General features: G+C 44.4%; 1 protein-coding gene across 3 annotated transcripts in view; it reads left to right on the forward strand.

Moving 5' to 3' along the window:
* Positions 1-18,878, forward strand: part of LOC140688385 (trafficking protein particle complex subunit 9-like) — a 488,572-nt gene that overhangs the window by 428,625 nt on the left and 41,069 nt on the right. For 2 of the 3 annotated variants that reach the window (XM_072947069.1, XM_072947070.1), the window contains one exon: positions 4,125-4,697. In XM_072947069.1, coding sequence (XP_072803170.1) covers positions 4,135-4,697 — 563 coding nt within the window. In that variant the 5' untranslated portion in view covers positions 4,125-4,134. Of the gene's footprint in view, positions 1-4,124; positions 4,698-6,085; positions 6,256-18,878 lie in introns of all 3 variants that reach the window. The other variant, XM_072947071.1, reaches the window with a different exon arrangement.

Here is an 18,878-nt window from a genome sequence, read left to right on the forward strand (position 1 = left end):
GCTGAGCGAGCTTCTGTCTCCTTCCTCAGTGTTTTTGAGGAAGGTAAGTACCTTGAACACTTTCAGGTGTTATGATGGCGGTGCTTGTTGATGTTACGTGTTTTTATAGTGAGAGGGATTACAGTGGTGAAAGCAGGGCTTGGTTCAATTAAAAATGAGCTGAAGGCATGAGGCTGTGTCATCCTCCTTCCTTCCCTCTCCCAGGGTGAAACGTGTGACCGTCGATTTTAAAAAGATAGTTACATTCCCTAAAGAGCCAAAGCCCAGTTTGGGTGTGTTAAAAGGAACAGCACCACCAGAGGCTTTGGAGATCCAGGGACATTGCGGTCCTAAAGAGCTCCTGGCACAGTTTGGTTTGTTTTGGTTTTTTGTTTTTCTTAAATTGTGGGGCAGACAAGTGGTATAAAGGGAAAAATAACTGTCAAGAAATATTTTTTCATATAACAGCTTTATTGTGATATTGTTCACACACCATGAAGTCCATCCGTTTAAATGGTACAATTCAGCAGCATTTAGCATATTCACAGTTGTGCAACCATTATTATTCCAGAATGTTTTCTTCACTTCAGAAAGACCAGTGGAAATGAATGACCTATCCACCGCTCCCCAGTGGTGGTTCTAAAGAAGTTTCTTGGCTGTTCCTGACCATAAATTAACTTGTTACATTCCATGAAATATCTGGGAGGAATTCTAATCAGAATTGCAATGAATCTGTCTATCATAACAGGAAGAATTAATGTCTTTATGGCATAAACTTCTTCTACCCATGAATATACCTGGGACCCTATCTTTTCATCTGTCCAGAGCCAGGCCCATGGGAAGTCCTCACTACTTTTTGGGCTTGTGAATGATGAGGTTCTATACAACGTTAGTTGCAACTCTAGCCTTTCACAGAAAAGAAAATTATCCTCAGTGAAGCCAAGTGATTCTCTGATGGTCAGAAAGAGTGACAGTCAGTGCTGGAGTGATCCAGTGGACTTGGTGCTTGGAACCAGAAAGCTCCACAACCTACAGCTAAGGGGATTTGAGTGTTCCTTTATTTTTTCTTAATGGCGTTGCTTTTATTTTTACTTACTTTTTAAATTATTTTTTATTGAAATGTAGTCAGTTTACAATGTTAGTTTCAGGTGTACAGCAGAGATTCAGTTATAAACATATGCATATGTATATACATATGTTTTAGATTGTTTTTAGTACAACTCATTACAAGTAATTGAATATAGCTCCCTGTGCTATATAGTAGGTCCTTGTCATTTATTTTATATTTATTAATGTGTATCTGTTAATCCTCCCATTCCTGCCTGCTAACCACAGTTTGCTTTCTATGTCCATGAGTCCATTTCAGGGAGCACCATTTTTCCTAGTAATATATGCTCTTTGGCTGCTTTCAGTTTCAGTAATTCCATCTTATCTGTGGGCACTTTTCTTCTGGTGGACTTTATGTGGTTTGCACATGTGGTAATAGAGATCTGTATTTGGGAGAACTCCAGGCCTCGTGTAGTCCCTGGTACAGAGTGCCCACTGAGTTGATGCTTGAACTGGGAAAAAAGCACAGTAAATGTTGGAATTTCCATTATGGTTGGGAATTCCAGGTTTCTATAACCTGTTTAGCCCACCTTAATATTGGCTGCACCCATACTGGGTAATTTGGTGGAAATTCATGGTATGGTGGTGTAGAGACAGGGCCTTTTATGCTTCTTCTCTTTCCTTTTTCTAACACTCATTCTCCTTTGCCTCCCAGATCCTTCCCCAGAAGGGCCAGGGCTGGCTTGGTGCTGCGCTGAGGCAATATTTATTAATAAGGCCCTTTCCTCATCTCTTCTGAGCCTCCGTTTCTTTCTCTGCACAATGATGGCTTAGAATAGATTAAGTGCTTTCAGTTTCTTTTAAAGCCATGGTCCCTTTGAGAAATGGAAAATGCAAATCTCTCCTCTCAACACAACCCTTTAGACTTTGATAATTTCTCCAAGGAGTGACATAGCTCTTTGTGGAAAATTGATGTGATTGTGATTCCAGGTGGCACAGAAAAGACTTCAGAGATTTATTGCAGGGAGAGTGCAGGAAAGGGGCAGTATGTCACACTTTCTAGTGTGAGCATTGGAGCAGGGGCTTGGATTTAAATACGGTGTCTGACGTGGCCTCTCTCTAATCTTGTACAATGTGATAAACTTCTCTACCTCAGTTTCTTAATGTGTTAAGTTGGGGTGATAATATTTTAGGGCTTTTGTGAAACATTATACACAGAATCCATTTGTGTCTCGGTAGAAACAAGACCTGCTAGGTATTCAGGGATTTGTTTAAAAAAAAAAATCTTGTCCATAGCACTGTGTCGGTGTGTATTTTGAAGTTCCTGGAGGGTGAGGGTTGAGTCTAAAGTCCATCGTGGGACAGGTGGCCCATAGTTCTCTTTGCCCCAGATTGCCCCCTCTTCCCCAGTCCTCTTCATCAGTCCAGGATGAAGTTCCCTAGTAGATTTACACAGAGGTCTTGTGGAAATGGCTTTTCATTTTATTGTTTCACCAAGGAGGGCTGCCTTCATGATCTCTGTGGTCAGGTTTTGAAGGGCTGCCATAATGATGTCTGGTTAGGTGAAGGCTATGCAATTGGAAGTTTCTATTTAATAAAAAGTAAAAAATTACAAATAGAAAATTAGAACAAGGGTGGTGACATGGGCTCTTGAATGTGGGCACTGTTAGCTTTCTTAGCTTCAGGTGCAGTGGCCTATTGCCACGAGGACCCATCCTTGTGCTCTGAAGTTGGAGGTACCAGTGGGTTCAGTGGGAATATTAATTGAGTGTATCTCATGGGCTGGGCATTGTCCCATTTATACTGTGTGTCCCTTATTTGAGACAGTGAGCTCACTTAACCTCAATAACCTCTTTAAAAAATTAAATATTTTATTTTGAGATGTAATGTAGATTCCCATGTGGTTGTAAGAGATTATATGGAGAGGGCCTATGGACACTTTGCCCAGTTTTCCTGAATGGTTCCATCGTGCAAAGTTGGGGTACAATTCATTACTGACTCACTAACAATTTGAGGTTTGTGTTATTGCCCTCATTTCTATCCACGATTAAACTGGCGCTTAGAGAATCACTCAGGACTTCCCAGGTCACCCACATGGTTAATGTAGAGACGGATGGAACGTGAGCTTGGGATTTGCAGGCAGTACCATTATGATGGTCTGTGGCAGGGAGCAGCATTCACTTTGCTTGTTTATTCATTCATTCAACAAACATTTATTGAGTAACCTCTGTGGGTCAGATGCTTTCATAGGGTTGTCTGATTCTTCAGCAGTACTGAGAATCAGGTAATTTTTTTTTTAATCTGACAAAATTAGCTCTGAGAAGTTATAATCCCCCCAAAGGAAATATAGCTCATAAGCGATAGTAAATTTGCACAGTCACCTCTTTTTATGCAGGTGGTACCCTAGGCATTTTACATTTGCAAACTTCCTTAATCCAGATATATTCTTGTAAGGCAAGGATTTTTTTTAATTGAAGTATAGTCAAGTTTACAATGTTGTGTCAATTGCATTGTGTTTTTTGAATTTTGAATTAAAATATATTTTTTGAGGAGGGTAATTAAGTGTATTTAGTTGTTTCATTTTTTAAAATTAGATAGAGGGGTTTGAACCCAGGACCTCGTACATGCTAAGCACGTGCTCTACCACTGAACTGTACCTTCCTCCCCAAGGCAAATTTTCTTATCCATTATTATGAAGCTTAGGGATTCAAATAAATTGGATAGAAATCTAGATCTTTTGATCCTACTCTAGTCCTTTTCTTTATCTTCTGCTGGAGGTGGTTGGGGAAAGCAGATCCTTTGTTCATTTCTTTATTCAGCATTTTTGAGCAGTGACTTTGCATCAGGGACTTGCTCGGTGCTTGGAAACAGAAAATAAGAAATGACCCTTCTCTGCAGGGGCAGGAAGCCGAGGCCAAATCTGGGTAATGTGATCTGAGCTATGGTAGCCATGTGCAGACTCTGAGGACAAACTGTATCCCCGAATTTGCTTTGGCTTCCCTTGCCTTCTGGCTGGTACACACCAGGTCACCGCCACCCAAATGGGCCTGCAGCCCACAGCAGAGTATGTACCTCAATCTCCTCTCCCCTCTCGGCAGGGCCTGCAACATGAGCATCCCTGACTTCGTGCAGTGTGCTGAGGACCACCAGACCCTTCCCATAGTGGTCCAACCCATGGGGATCATTTCAGAGGAGAATTTCTTTTGCATCTATAAGCAAATCTCCTTGGTGAGCCGTATCAGCCCGTGCGGCTCCAAGTGGGCACTCTGTATCCACTACAGGCAGCACTGTGCACCCGAGAATGGTTGGAGCGGCTTCCAGACACACCGCAAGGTCGTGGGCCCTGTCACCATTACCGACTGTCTCTCGGCCAAGGCCTTCAAGAAGCTCCACATGCAGAGGAGCTGTAAGGCACCATGCTTAATGACTCTCAGCTCTTTGTCTCTGTGCTGCATGGGGAGGTATCCGAGCAGCCACGCACCGACTTGTCCTTCAAACTACGAGGACTGCAGGGTGGTGGAGAAGAGGATTGAGGACTTCACTGAGTCACTCTATATCTTGCCCAAGTCCAAGAGGCTGGACAGGGCCCCTAAGAAGTCTGGGGACAAGATCCCCCTCCTCTGCATCCCGTTTGAGAAGGAGGACTTCATGGGACTGGACACAGACAGCAGGTAAGTTTACCTGGAGGCCAGTCCACCCTGGCTGTGTTCCGGATTGCTTCCCTACATTCAGAAAGGGATCAGCAAGGAAGAGGGCTGTCTTGTAGCCAAGGATGGTGGGAGGTGCAGCCCGCCAGTTTACAGACATTTCAAAGTGAATCTGCCTTTATTTCAGAGAGTTCCTTTTAGGGTTAGTGTGGACACTTAATCCCGCTTTTCAGCCAGGACCATGTTGGGACCCCTGGAGTTGCTGTCCAATAGATTAGCCACAGCCACTAATGCTAGGAGCACTGGGGAGGAGGCTGGTCTGAGTTGAGATGTGCTGTAGGTCAAATGCTCATCAGACGTTGAGGCTTGTTTAGTAAAAGTATATAAACTATCTCATCACTTCCTATATTGATTACATGTCAAAATGATACTATTTTACATACAGTAGATTAAGTAAGATCTGTTCTTAAAATCAGTCTCTTGTATTTGTTTTTTGTTTGTTGGTTTGTTTCTTTGTTTACAGTTTTAAATGTGTCAACTGGGAAACTTAATTTACACGGCTCTCATTTCATTTCTGTTGGGCAGCCTGTCCTGAGACAGTCTTATCCCTTTGTTTATAGATGAGATGCTGAATCCCGAGAGACAGAACGGGGTGCTGGTTGAGCTGAGGCTGGAGCAGTGTCTCCAGCCTCCCAGGCCCAGCACCTGTTCGGCTCAGGCACTCTCTTCCTGCCCGACAGCCAGTATGCAATCTTAGGACATCAGAAACACCGCCAGGGACTTCCAAATGAACTCCTTACAAAGGGAAAGGCTTATCATGGAGTATGGGACAGAGCAGGGAAATGCTCATCATCACTTTGTCCCTGTGATTATGTCAACGGCCCCACTTTGCCTTGGAAGTACAGACGAGCTCTTCTGGGCTGCCTACCCCCCCAACTTCAGCTCTGTTTCCCCGAGTATCTATCGTGCTATTCCTCGGGTAGAAGAGGGTGAGATGCCTTTGCTGACAGGTGGTCCCCCTTTGCTGGGGAGAGTGAGGGAAGCTGTGTCCCCCCGGCCTCCTTGGGCCTTGAGTCTGGAGAGCGCTCATGGCGGTCCCACAGGTGACGGTCCGAGGAATTGGCACGTGCTGCCGGGCCCGCTGTGAAAGCAGTGCTCTGTGATTCTTGAACTTACCTAAGATCAGATCCTACATTCTGGTTGTTGGTAAGTTGGAGGAGAAAATGCTAGAGAATTGATAAAAGAATGTCCAGACCAGCCCTGTCAGTGAGAGGCACATTGTACCTGAGTTCCTCGTGCGAGAGCCCAACTAGCGAGCTCTGGGTGAATTTCCTGTTCCTCCCGGACATCCCTCTATGGCTTAAGGAAGGGGCAAGGCATATCGTGGCCATGATCTGTACTTGTCCTCACAGGGCCCTGTGATCTACACGCCCGCACTCCCCTTCTGCTTCTTGGAAATGAGCTGTCATGTTTAGGATCCTGGGCACTGCTGGTGGCATAGCTGCCAGCACTGTGCTACACCGAGGCTGGCTCTGTTCTCTTCACATGTCACCTCCTGCTGAGGCCCCAGGCATCAGTCAAGGTAGGTGCAACGGTACAACGTAAGCAGCGACCACCTTCTCCCCCTGGACAGGCTGGTGGTTGAGCAGTGGAAGCCTGAAGACCTGCCCCAGCCCCCAAGCCAGTGCCTTTTCTTTTGTCATAGGAGGCACTGGTGACATTTTGGCTCAGCAACTGCTTGGCTGTGAGTCTGCAGACCCACCAGAGATTGCCAGCTTGATTTTGAATTTTGAAGTCTGCCCTTGGGATTTGGCGGAGTAGCTGGATGTGTGCTTAGCCAATAGTGGTTGACATTGTTGCCACTGTTTACCCAGAACCTCGTGTACCAGGCATGGCTCTCGGCATCAAATACAGCAGCGCATTAAACCTCCCTCTTTGTGGGTCTGTCTGTTCTGGTTCCATAAGAGCTTAGCCAGTTTCTTAAAGTCAGTGAGATAACGCAGCCAGTGAGCTCGGGTCAAGCACATTCTCCTCCAGTCACTTTTACTCCATTGTAGCTTTTACTATTCCACAGTCATTAATTTTTTAAACAATGCTTTGGTGCAGGAGCAGAGCCTAATTCTCTCCTGCTACTCTTGGTGGAAGTGAGTAAAACTGTCCAGCCTGAAATGCGACCACAATTTGTAGCTCAAAAGCTGCCTAGATGCATGTAGGTGGAGTTTTGGTTTGGGGCGCTGACCACGTCCCCCAGCAGCGTCAATTCCCTCAGGCCCCTGCCTTCCCTGGATCAGGAGGTGAGGGTGGGTCCCATCGTCCCCGCATCCCTGGCCTCACACACTCACGTAAATTCTTGTACATGCTGTAAAAATCATTTTTGTTTTTGTGTGTTTCTAATTTTCTCTTGTTCCTCTTTTCCTTTTTCTTTATTTCTTTTTCTCTTGTACTGCCCAGTGAGCATGTTGTTGCGTCTGAAAATGTGGGCTGTTCACACCCTGCATTGGAAATAGCCAGATTGCCCTCCGTACCGTCTCCATCTCTTTAAAAAGCAAAAACTTAACGACTGCCTTGATCCATGTATTATCCTAGTCATCGTTTTCTTTTCTAGATTTTGGAATTTTTGCTTTGTTAGCCCATCACCCACAGGAGTTTGATACCTGTTAAAATCCTTACTTTGAGGAACCTGTTTGGTCCTCCTTATATTTGGTGACAAATGCGCCCTTATTAAATTTGTTTGGGTGTTTTGAAGAAGTGAGATGTGAATTGATTTAGGCGGTTGCTGAGGGATTCTTTTCATGAAGTATTTAAACTTGGAAAGTCAAATTCTGCAGGATCTTGCTCGATTCCTGCTTTTATACAAACGTGCTTAGCACATGGTTCCTGGCTGTCGCTGTGTGACGTGCGTGACAGCGCTGCCTGGCTGGCGGTCCCTGGTGGGGAAGTGGCCGGCTCGGGGGTGAGCAGCTGTAGGGGACGCTGTTGGAGGAAGCAGTCATCGTTTTGTTATATTTTGTTTTTTTGCATTCAACTTCCCCGTGCCATTTATTTTACTTTGCCTCCAAAAGGGCGCAGAATTGGGTCTAAAGTCCATGCCACTCTTTTGTTCCCTTTATGAGGCTGGTTCTTCTGAGTATCAGGACTACAAAGCCTTCTCCTTAGTAGCTGGCTCACCTGGATCTGGTGGACACAAGGACTGCTAAAGGGGACCGTAGCTTCCTCTCTGCTTCAGCCAGTGGGCATTCAGAGCCAGGTCTGTGGTTTGCCTCAGCAGCCATGCAGGCCTCCCTGCCCCAGCCTTTACTTTTAACCCATGTTTGCAGTAAATAGCTGACTCCGTGTCTGTTGCAGCTGACGTCCACCACTGTCGGCCTTGTTGTTAGTTTGCGGTAGTGAGTCCCCATCATCCCAGTCAACCATGAAGGAACATGCTTTGGCCGACCTAAGACCTTGTATTCTTACTCCTACCCTGGTACATCTCAACCGGGGGAAGAGTTTCACCACCACCATCATGCTGTCCATGAGGCCTTGTTTCTCCTTTCATGCTCTGGTCCAAATGTGGACACTTCATATTTCACTGAATTTCTCTCGCTTGAGACAGGTCAGAATATCTGAATGAGTCCATCCCATTCTGTGTGGGGAGCAGAACAGATGTAAGTGTCACAAGTAGATGGAGTCCAGGCTGTCCGGGTTGACAAATGCAGGCTGGGATCTGTGATGGCTTGGCTATGCCCTGGACACAGGCCTTTCCCGTGGCTCCCGAGAGCCCAGGGGTCAGATTGAGAACAACCTTTCCTGGGATCCTCCATCCTCATCTGCTGACTGGCAAGTGTGTCGGCTAATTAGGAGCTCCCCAAACCTCGGGCCCTTCAAAGCTCAGACCACAGGAGAACCTTGAGTCCCTTCTCCTGGGCCTCCTTTGTGAGAATCCAGTGCCTTTTGAGGTGACCCGTGCCAGATGATGCCTCCCCCTCCAGGTAGCACCCTTCGGTGGACTGTGAGCCACTGCACCATGCTGTGAGCTTGTGGGGTTCCGGCCATGTTCCTTGCAGAACCAGACTTGAGATGGGCTTAGCGACGGAAATAATAGGACTGATTCCAGGGCAGGGCTAAGGGGAGGGAACGGGAAATTGAATGTGACCTCAAACGCATAGGTGGGTGCTGGGGCTGTTACTAAAATGGGGAGCTTGGAGGTACCTGCCAGGAATCGAATTCCAGAGTAAATGGTGGACATTTGTCATTTTTAAGATGCCATTTGTCATTCAAGTTAGGACTTCAAATAGGCACTCGTGTCTATGAGCCTGGGGCTCAGGTGAAGGAGCCGGACTGGAGATTCACGTTGGGAGTCGTCATTCTTAGCTGGTGTTCACAGCCTTGCATGTGAATTAGATCATCTCGAGAGGTGCAGACTTAGGCTGAGAGAGGGCGGGGCTGTGCCTGTGTTGGAGGAAAGCCCAGACCATGCAGCTTTGGTGTGTCAGTCAGCGGCGTTTGCGATTTTCAGAGCAATGTCTTTTATCTTTAATGGGCTGTGGCGTGGGCAGGGTCAGCCAGGAAGAAATCTGAAGGGAGGGTCGTGGCCAGGTGTGTGTCTTGGGAAGATAAAGAGGCTGCAGGGTCTGGGAGGGTAGACTTCTTAGAAGCTGGAGTTGGAGTGGAAAGTGGGGACTGGGGACAAGGTAGTCACCCTCACCTGTCAGGAAGGGGGGAGTCCTTGGGAGTCCCCATCCTACCGGATTCGCTTTCCCATGAACAGAAGGCAATCATAAAGGGTATCTGAATTGAGAAGGGATGGGCACTGGCAGGGGAGCCAACCTGGAGAATGGTGCTTGGAAAGTTCTGGAATAGTCTCCCTGAAAACGAGAGAAAAAATACCCAGAATCTTAAGAACATTGATAGTGACTGGGGACGAGGCAGTTTTTCTGGCCTCCTAAGGGTAAGGCATGTATCCGGGGATACACAGAAGATACGGGCAGTCTGTTCCGGGGGCTTCACCCTTACCAGGGGGAACAGTGCAAGTTTAAAAGGGGAGAAGGTCAGCGGAGGGAAACTAGCCAGGCCCCGTGTCAGGTACCAGTTGGCCGCCCTACTTGCATGTTGCATTCACATCCATGCCTCCCAGGTGGGCGGTGGCAGCCCCGTTTTGCAGATTGGGAAGCCTTCTCGCAGGGGTTAAGGAATTGGTCTGTTTAATGGCTAGTAAATGCTGTAGCAGGATTCAAGCAGGGCCTTGTCAGACTTCAAGGGCAAATTTTCTCTACTAATTCCTGTACCTCCTTGTTATACCTGGAATGGTGAAGTGGGTCAGTTTTGGAGCCTTTCAGAAAAAGTGCGATTTAAGTGCCTCAGGACTGTTTCACAAAGCTCAGCGTTCTTTGATGCTTCTGAAGCACCGCAGTGCTTTTCACCCCACAGAGGTAAGGTCTTACTCCTTTGACGATGACATGGTCGCAAGTGACGTACAGGTGGAAAGTCAGACTTAGCAGCTTCTGAAGGGAAACTGTCCAGTTATCCCTTCATTGGCTTTCTTCCACGAGATGTAACTGTGCTGCAGCGTAAGCCTGAGATTTACTTATGGATTGTGGGTTTGATATCCAAAGTTAGCATAAAACAGTCACATGAAGAAAATCGACATTGACAATTTATTGTTGGGTTTCATTAGTCGAGATATACTATCAGTTAATGACCCATATAACAAATGAAATTGAGTACAGAACATTGCATTTCTTACTTTCTATTTAGAGTTCTCTTACAACATAAGGTTGCCCGCTTTGGAACATCAGCTTCACCAACACGGCACCTATTAGTGTGTTGGTGTGATTGCATTTACACAGTGAATATAATCTGGGCTCCCTCAGCCCCAAACACTCCAGTGCAGAATCACGGGCTGCAGCCATCTCTTAGTCATGCAAATACTTCTAAAATTATATGATTCCATAAAAGAAAGAAGAGTGAGAGAGAGATTGCCTTTATCAAACTTCCTTTCAATTCTAACTGCAAACTGTTTTTGAGCAGCTCTGGTTTCCTTTGGATAAGAATATATACATTTCTTTGCATGTAATCTGGGCTTTGGACTAGAACACCAAACTCTTGCTGTCCACAAGTCACAAAAATAGGAGCCAAATTGCACAAGTGTGAAATAATTTATACTTTTTTCTGAGAAAGTATCCTTGAATTTGTGACTTGGGCTGTGATTTTTGCTTTTTGCTTCCCCCACCCCTCTTGTAATCTCTCACTCCTTCCCACGTGGCCCCCAAGATTTCATGGTCTGAAAGAAGCGTGCAAACACCCTGTTGGTCACCATGTACTGCTGCTGTAGATGGAGCCCAGCCAAGCCCTAAAGGACATTATCAGAGAGGACTTCCTGGAAGAAATGGGCCCTACATTCAGTTGTGAGGACAGAGTAAGTGTCAGCCAGGAAAAGGAGTCAAGAATGTGGCTCAGGTCACAGGTGCAGCTTGGGCAGAGGCCTGGAGGCTTTTGGAGTGGGGACCCGGGGAGAATACCCTGTGTGGTCCAGGATGGAAGGTGCCCCTGCTGGGGAGGACACTGGAGAGTGTCCGGGGTGGAGGGCTTTGGAAGAATTTGGGTTTTACTAGAACTGACACAGTAGGCAGTGAAGGGTGTCATTAGAATGTGACCGTCAGGAAAGATACTTCTGGTTTTGCTTCTGATATTCTACAGACAGAAGGGTCGGAACGGGCGAAAGCAGGTGTCTTTCCCTTTGAGACCCACCCCGTCATTCATTTATTCATAACAAGAGCACTTCTGTGAGTCTAGGGGAGAGAGGTTGGAGCCACATTAGTAAGCAAAATGTATTTGCTTCTTGAGAGCTTAGCATTGTCAGAAGTTGACTTAACCTAGAATGTTCTAGGAACAGAGGAACAAATGTGGAGTTTGGACGGAGGGAAGGCTTCCTTGGGAAACAGTCAAAATGAGCCTGGATGCAAGTGGGAATTAGGAGCAGGTCAAGGGGCCCCTGAGGTCACTGGGGACCTGTGTACTGAGGTGAGGCTAGGTGAGCAGTGACTGGGGTGGGGCTAGAATTCCACCAGGGAGACTCTGAAAGGTTTGAAGTGGGGGTGATGTAATCAAATTTGTGATTTGTGAAGGCTGCCGTGGCTCTGTGTGTGTGTGTGTGTGTGTGTGTGTGTGTGTAGCAGGGAAGAGGGGGAGGGTGCCACCAACTGAGGGGTCATTAGAAGACCATTCACACGCAGAGAGAGGGGCGTCGGTGCTGCTTGGGGACGGCAGGGGCAGAGTGGATGTAGGAATTCCTTATGGGGAGGGCTTGTTAGCGGGGCCGCCCTAGAGGCACCTTGTGGCTGGAAGAAAACTGATTGAGGCCACCAGGTGGACTTTCCTTTTCTCTCCTTCCCTGCCTTGTGTGATGATCTTAGCTCAGCCAACATTTGGAACAGAAGAGCTAATTTCCAGGGTAGCCCAGGACGTTGTTGAGCTCGTTCGAGTGAGATCTGATACGATTTAGGTTTGCGTTCATATCTGGATGTTCACTTAGCTAGAAACGTCCTGTCATTGCGATATCCATAGGGGTCTTTATTCTTGATAAAGATTGCTTTGTTGGTGAGAGGAAATTTAATACAGCTGTTGTCTTTTTTAAAAAAAAATGATATCTTTTAAGAACTTTAATATTCAAAGTATAGGAATATATAAAATTGTTAAAGTAAGTCTTTGGTGTAGTTTCTTTGCTTTCTGAGCTAATGTGGAGTTAGAGCCTTTGCATTACGTAATAGCACATCTTTGTCAGTATTTAAAGAGCTGTTAGTGAGCGCCCCAGGAACCACCTCTCAAAGAACCGTTAAAGTTTGCTCTAAAATAGTGAGGTCATAAAGGTCTTGTTTGCAGAAATCAAACAGTAGTTTTATAATACGCAGCATAGCTCCATTTATAAAATAATAATAAGTTCAAAATTGAGAATGTGGAGGATAATTGATTTTTTTTTAAACTGAAACATAAACTTTCTTGTGCTAATGCTGCTACTGGAAATTTTGGAAAGAAAAGTCCTACTGTAATATCATCTACGTGGAATTCATATATGAGTTTCACGTTTGAAAAGTAACTGCGCAGTGGTTTTCAAAGTCAGGAGCATTCCAGCTCAGTTATTGGCAGTGATGGTTGCTGATTTTCAATGGAAGAGCCTAAACTTGCCTTCTTAGCTTTTCTTTTTTTTTTTTTTGTAGTGAGAAGGTTGAGTAGTGCTTTGCCAGCATGAATTTGGGGCAATTTGAGGGCAGATATCGTGTACCAGCAGTGAGATATTTCCATGCATTTTATTTTCTGGACATCACCAGGGCACATGTGGGGTTTGTGCCTGCAGCTGGGATGCTGTAGGACTCCCTGATCCATCACCGTTATGTCCTGGAGCTGCTCCGGTCAGTGAATGATTTTCTGTGGCTTGGAGTTAATGCGGTCTGATGGAGATGATCAGATGTGCAGTTAAAGTGCTATTACTTGAAATAACAGTAACCTAGAAACATGGCTCTAACAATACAGGATGAGGGAGGAGAATTGGCTGAGCTGCTTGCAATGGGGAGTCTTCTCAGGTGACTCCCTCACCGTGATTCCTGCCAATATCCGCCCCAGCCCTGCACGGAAGCCCTGCCGAAGCAAGCACACACTTTGCTCAGAAACGCACTGAGTTTCCTTGTGCCTCTGTTTGCTGGCTTTTTTTGAAAGCACATCTTGCCCTTTGCTTAAATGCCATCCATGCTAGTCACCCCTTACACTCATTGTTCTGGACTTCGTCCATACAGAACTGCTGAATGGATGAACAGAATATAGTATCTCAATGTAGTGGAACATTATTCAGACGTAAGGGTGAATAAAAAAGGAAAAAAAAGTAGGAAAATGAAAAAGGCCACCTGTTTTGGGAAGTCCACCCTGACTGTTCAAACCGCCCTTTTCCCTTTGAAACCCAATCACTTATGCTCCACTCTACTCTTTTTGATAGTACTTACCACCTTCTAATAATTTTTAATATTTTCAAAAAAAAAGAGAGAGATGCTGATACCACTTCAAAATGGACAAGCCTTGATAACAGCACGTTAAGTGAAAGGAAGCAGACACAAACGGCCACATATTGTTGATTTCAGTGATCTTAAATGCCCAGAAATGGCACATGCAGAGGCAGAGAGCAGGTGATGGTTGGAAGGGGCTGGGTGGAGGGGGGTTGGGGAGTGACTGCTAGTGACAGGGGGAATCTTTGGGGTGATGAAGTGTTCTGGAAATAGATGGTGATGAGGGCTGCACAACCGTGAGTGTGCAGAAGAGTGCTGATGCTGTCTCTGGGAGGGCCTGTTGTAGGGCGGCTTTATTTTGTTCTCATCCTGCAATGTGAATGGTCATCTTGTGCTGTGGCCGTTTTACTCCTGTAAGTGGTGAGGGTCAGGGACTTTGTAGAGTCATGTTTCTTTTTTTCCCCCTTGCTGAGTGTAGGCAAAAAAAGGTTTAAGCCTGGGAAAGCGCTCCATCTGCAGAAATGTCTTTTACTTTTGCATGGTGTAAAAATCTTGAGAGCTTTTAATCTTTGAGGCCAGTCTTTGGGGGGAAATTGCCCGTGAAGCCTGGGTGAGACCGGGAAGAGCCACGCTTCCCTCCCGGACACGGGTGGGGATTTCACCCCCGTTCAGGCAGTGACGGGCCCAGACCCGTGAGCGGAGTTGACAGTCGTGAATATTTACGTGTATCCACTGCTTGATCTTGGATATTAATTTCAAGCTGAGTCAGTTTGTGGCGGCAGCCTCATCCTACAACAGGAATTTGTAGTATCCGCTCTTTGAGGTTAAGACCTGACAGACTTGATAATTTAACAGTCTATCTTGAATTGATATCTCAGATTCCTTTGTCAAAAGCAAAACAGCAGAAATACAGACGTCCTTTAATGTCAATGTGTACTGGAATGGGTTTAGTCTCTGTGCCTCAGTGGCCTTATCTGCTGGTGGGGAAGATGATAACAGTGCTTCCCTCAGAGGGGCTGGTGAGGGGAGAGTGAGAAACACAAATGGAGGACATACACGAGATGCTCATGAATGACAAAATTTAGTGCTGTCAGCCTGGTGAGGCCTCAGGGGCAGAGATGTCAGAACAGAGCAGTACTATCCGGAGCTCATTCCGTGTTGGCAGCTGTTATGATCAGTATAACCACTGTGGATTATCAGGTAGTTATAAGAATTGGTAATATGAATTCATGAATAATGTTAGTAGACTAGACATCTCAGATCCAGTTTACATAGTTCTCAAGATTTCTTCTGAGAAATGGATGGTTTCTTCCTCATCTTAAATCTGAGATGAGTCTCTAAAAAATTCTGTATTCCTCCATCTTTTTTCTTTAATTTGCCATTTTTTAAAAAGCAAAGTTTTTAAATGGAGTTACTAGGGACTGAACTGATGGCCTCATTCATGCTAAGCACATACTCTCCCAAATGACGTATAATCTTCCCCCTGATTTTTTTTAAACTTTACTTTCTTAGTATTCAGAGGTTAGAGGCCTCTAATTCTTTTTCTGGAGACTTGTCCATGAATCTGTAAATCTATAATTAATGGACAAAACATAGTTTATTAAAAAATCAAAAGAATATTCTGCAATCCATCCAAAAAAATGCTCATGGACTTAAAATGTTTCTCGTTTAAGGTGATTTCTCCTTTTTGGTCTATCTTAATTTATTAACAGCTATCCTCATCATCATAATGACCAAACTCACTCTGAGTGGACACCTACCTAAGTCTAAAATGCTTTCCTCATGTTTTACTTCATAGCAGGTGTTTGAGGGTAGGTATCAGTGTCTCCTTTTTTGCAGCTGAGGGATTGAGAGATGGAGCAACTTGTCCCCAATCACACGCAGCTGGTGGTGGCTAGCTCGGTGCTGGAACCCAGGCTGCACAGGAAGCGTTCTTAATTGCTCCTCTAATCAGCCTCCTGTTGAGTAGTTACCCGAAATCCTGTGACTCCATAAATGGCCGATTTTAGTGATCTCAGCCTGATGAGGCCTTCAAAGGAGAGACACCATTGAGAATGTGAGACAGAGTGGCATAAATTAAAATTGTACATTTTCACAAATGTTTAATTCTCAGTTAATTACTTAAAAAGTTAATTTCTTTTATTTTAGTGCTCTGTAAGCACTGAAAACAAAACATTAAAAATAATTATAGTACAAAGGAGAAGTGGGCTTTGAAAGTCCAACCACTGATAATGATGTTACTTGTTTTTCTCTAGTAGCCCTTATTGTCAGAAACAGTTACAAAGACTGAATTGGTATTACGTAGTCTTAATATGGAAGAAAAGATTGTCAGTGAATACTGTAAGTAAAATCTTTACTCTTTTCTTTCCTGTTGATGAATATGTAAGTTGTTTTCATGGCTTAAGTATATTTCCTCATTTGTGAAATTGGAGAAATATCGTTTAACTTGTCTGACTGTGAGAGTTAGACGCCTTGTATACAAAGAACCTAAGAGGTGCTTAATAAAACTGTGCTGTCACAATGACAGATATTTTAGAAGTATCAACTCTGAATACTAAAGAATTTCGCTTATTTCTGATGCATATTCAATATGTATATATATGATATATTTGAATATGGTTTAAACTAACAAGGATTCATTTTTTTAGTGTAGTATGAAGTTTTAATGAAATCTGTATCATTCTAGTGAGACATGGACTAATTAAATTACCTTAATCAGATGACCTTGAAGATTATTTACACAGAATATTTATTGTTACAACTCAGAATTCATGTTGCCGTGTAACCATCCACTCACAAATTTAAATTCGTGTGATTGTGACGAGATCTATTAAGTTTAGTAAAATCCACATTGATCATTTTCAGGGAATAAGCTTCTCTCATTTGTGATTAAAGAAAATTTTGATTTTTTTTCCTGCACTCTTAACAGGTTTAAAATATCAAAACATTGATTAGACATGTCACTTTTTTAATAGAGATAATAAAGCTCATGCTGTTTTATTATGTAAATAAATGTTTTTGTATTTCAAGAAACTTGTATGATATCCTGGCTCTTTGAGAAGTATTTTGTAAGATACTTAGATAACCTACTGTTGGAAAAATACAAACGTGACTTTTATGAATATAGGCTTAGTATAGATCTGTTGGTTTTTCTACAGTGCAAGACATGAGGCCTAGGAAAGCTTTGCTTCCGATTGCCAGGAGGACAGATCCCATGTCTCAGTTTCCCCTCCAGTAAAATGAAGTGGCTGGACTGGATTTTTTCCTCTTCTAAGATGAGTTTCCATGAGCCTATGCCTTCTGTTTATGTTCAGGAGTATTAGCAATATCAGATTAAATACTGAATACCCCTCCCTTCCTCAGAAGCAAAGTGCAGTATGTGCTACATAAGCTTTTAGTTATCTGATTCTCCTTTCTGATCCTACAGGCAATTTTTGTGTTGCATCTTTCCCGGCCACCTGGAAGGTCGTTGTAGCCATAGGTGGCGCTGTTGCACGTTCTTAAGTCTTAATTGTCCTGTTTGTAAAAGAAGGCTTAAACAACGTTTTTTTATTTTGATTTATTTGCTTAATGCTTCAGAATAGCCCAATGTCCATTATGTCTGTCTACCTGGAAAAATTATTCTGCTTATATCTTAGTTTTTTTCTGTCATGTCACTGTGAACATTTCAGACTTGCTGTGCAAACAATGGCAAAATTGGACTTGCACTTCCAGTGTTAGAAACCAGTGAGCCGGGATTTTATAAAACACCTAGAAGCGGCCTCTGGAGCACCTTAAAGCTGAAAAGCGTATTGAGTTCCCTGAGTATTGACCCCGCCGCTGTGTGTTAATTGGTGGTAGGAGATTTGGTACATATACAAAGGTGTGTAGTTTTTTGATTTGGGTTTGCGTGCACGCGCTGCCACTGAGCCACGTGAGCCTGAGTCAGTTCGTTTTGAGTTTTTCCCCCATCTGTTAGATGGGGACATTCGTATCTGCTTTGTTGAATTGTGAGAATTAGAAATTATGTAAAGTGTTTACCACAGTGGCTATATCAAGAGGGCTCATAAATTTTAGGTGCTGTATTGGGTGAAGCCATCATTTGAGTCTTTGGCAATTACTAAGAAACAGGAAAATAAGAAAAGCTGGTTTTATGATGAAAGATATTTGAGGAGGTTCCATATTTCCTATACACATAATTAAGCATCACCAGAGTAAGAACTGTTCCACAGTCGCCCTGAACCAACGTTAAGCCACAGAATTATTTGTTACTTCATATATGTTTGGGCTTAAGGTGATCCAATACTTATACACATGTTGTCTCCAACAGCCAACTGAGAGATGACACAAAAGAGTAGACAGGTGATAAATGTCTTCTTTGTTACTGATGAAGCCAAGTTCTCCATGAACTTTAGGGCTGTGGGAAAATCCGTGTCATGATACTGTGTCCCAGAATTAGAGACTCACGCTGTCCCATGTAGCTCTGGGCCACAGCGAGCCTTCCCTTGAGAGGACCTGCCCCTTCATGCACAGGGCTGTCCTGCCATGGAGCTGAGCATCCCGGGTGCTTCTGAATGGTGGCCAACACTAGAGGGAAAGGAAGGGTTACAAATGCCCTGCTTGTCTCCCCGGACTCACACCTCACTCTGTTAGTGTGAGGAGGGCTACCTGTGGGCCAGGGGCCAGGGATGTGAAGGGAGAAGCACACTCCATGGCCCAGAGGAGTGGTTAGGAGGAATCACCTCCCTCGGTTTAAACAGGTGGTGAGATGGAAGAGAAGGGTGCTCCCCAAGAGTTTATAAAAGTAGAAATAAGGATTTTCTTTGGGAATTAGACTAGCCAGGAAACACATCAGAAGATTAGAAGGGAGACTTGTAAATCACTTTGATATTAAGTTGACATTTGTTGAGCACCAAAAATGTGCTACATTCTTTTCTGAGTGTTTTACAGAAATGAATCCTTCAATCTTCTCAAAAAGCGAGTAAGTAAGGTTTGATTGTTATCCCAGGTTTACAGTGTTTAAATTGAGGCATGCAGAAGTTAAGTAAGTTGTCCAAAATCACAAACTAGCCAGTGGCAGAGCTGGTATTTAAACCCTGGCTGTCTGGTTTTGAGGCTCCCAGAGATGGGCTTTGGGTGTTTAGCGTTATCTGCATCCCAGAATCTCTGTACCTCTGTGCATCAGTTAGCCCAGAAAGGACAGGGAAAGGAGAGTTACACAGGTGCACCGTGATTGGCGTTAATTGTTTTCCAG

This window comes from Vicugna pacos, chromosome 22, assembly GCF_048564905.1.
Source record: "Vicugna pacos chromosome 22, VicPac4, whole genome shotgun sequence".
Lineage (NCBI taxonomy): Eukaryota > Metazoa > Chordata > Mammalia > Artiodactyla > Camelidae > Vicugna > Vicugna pacos.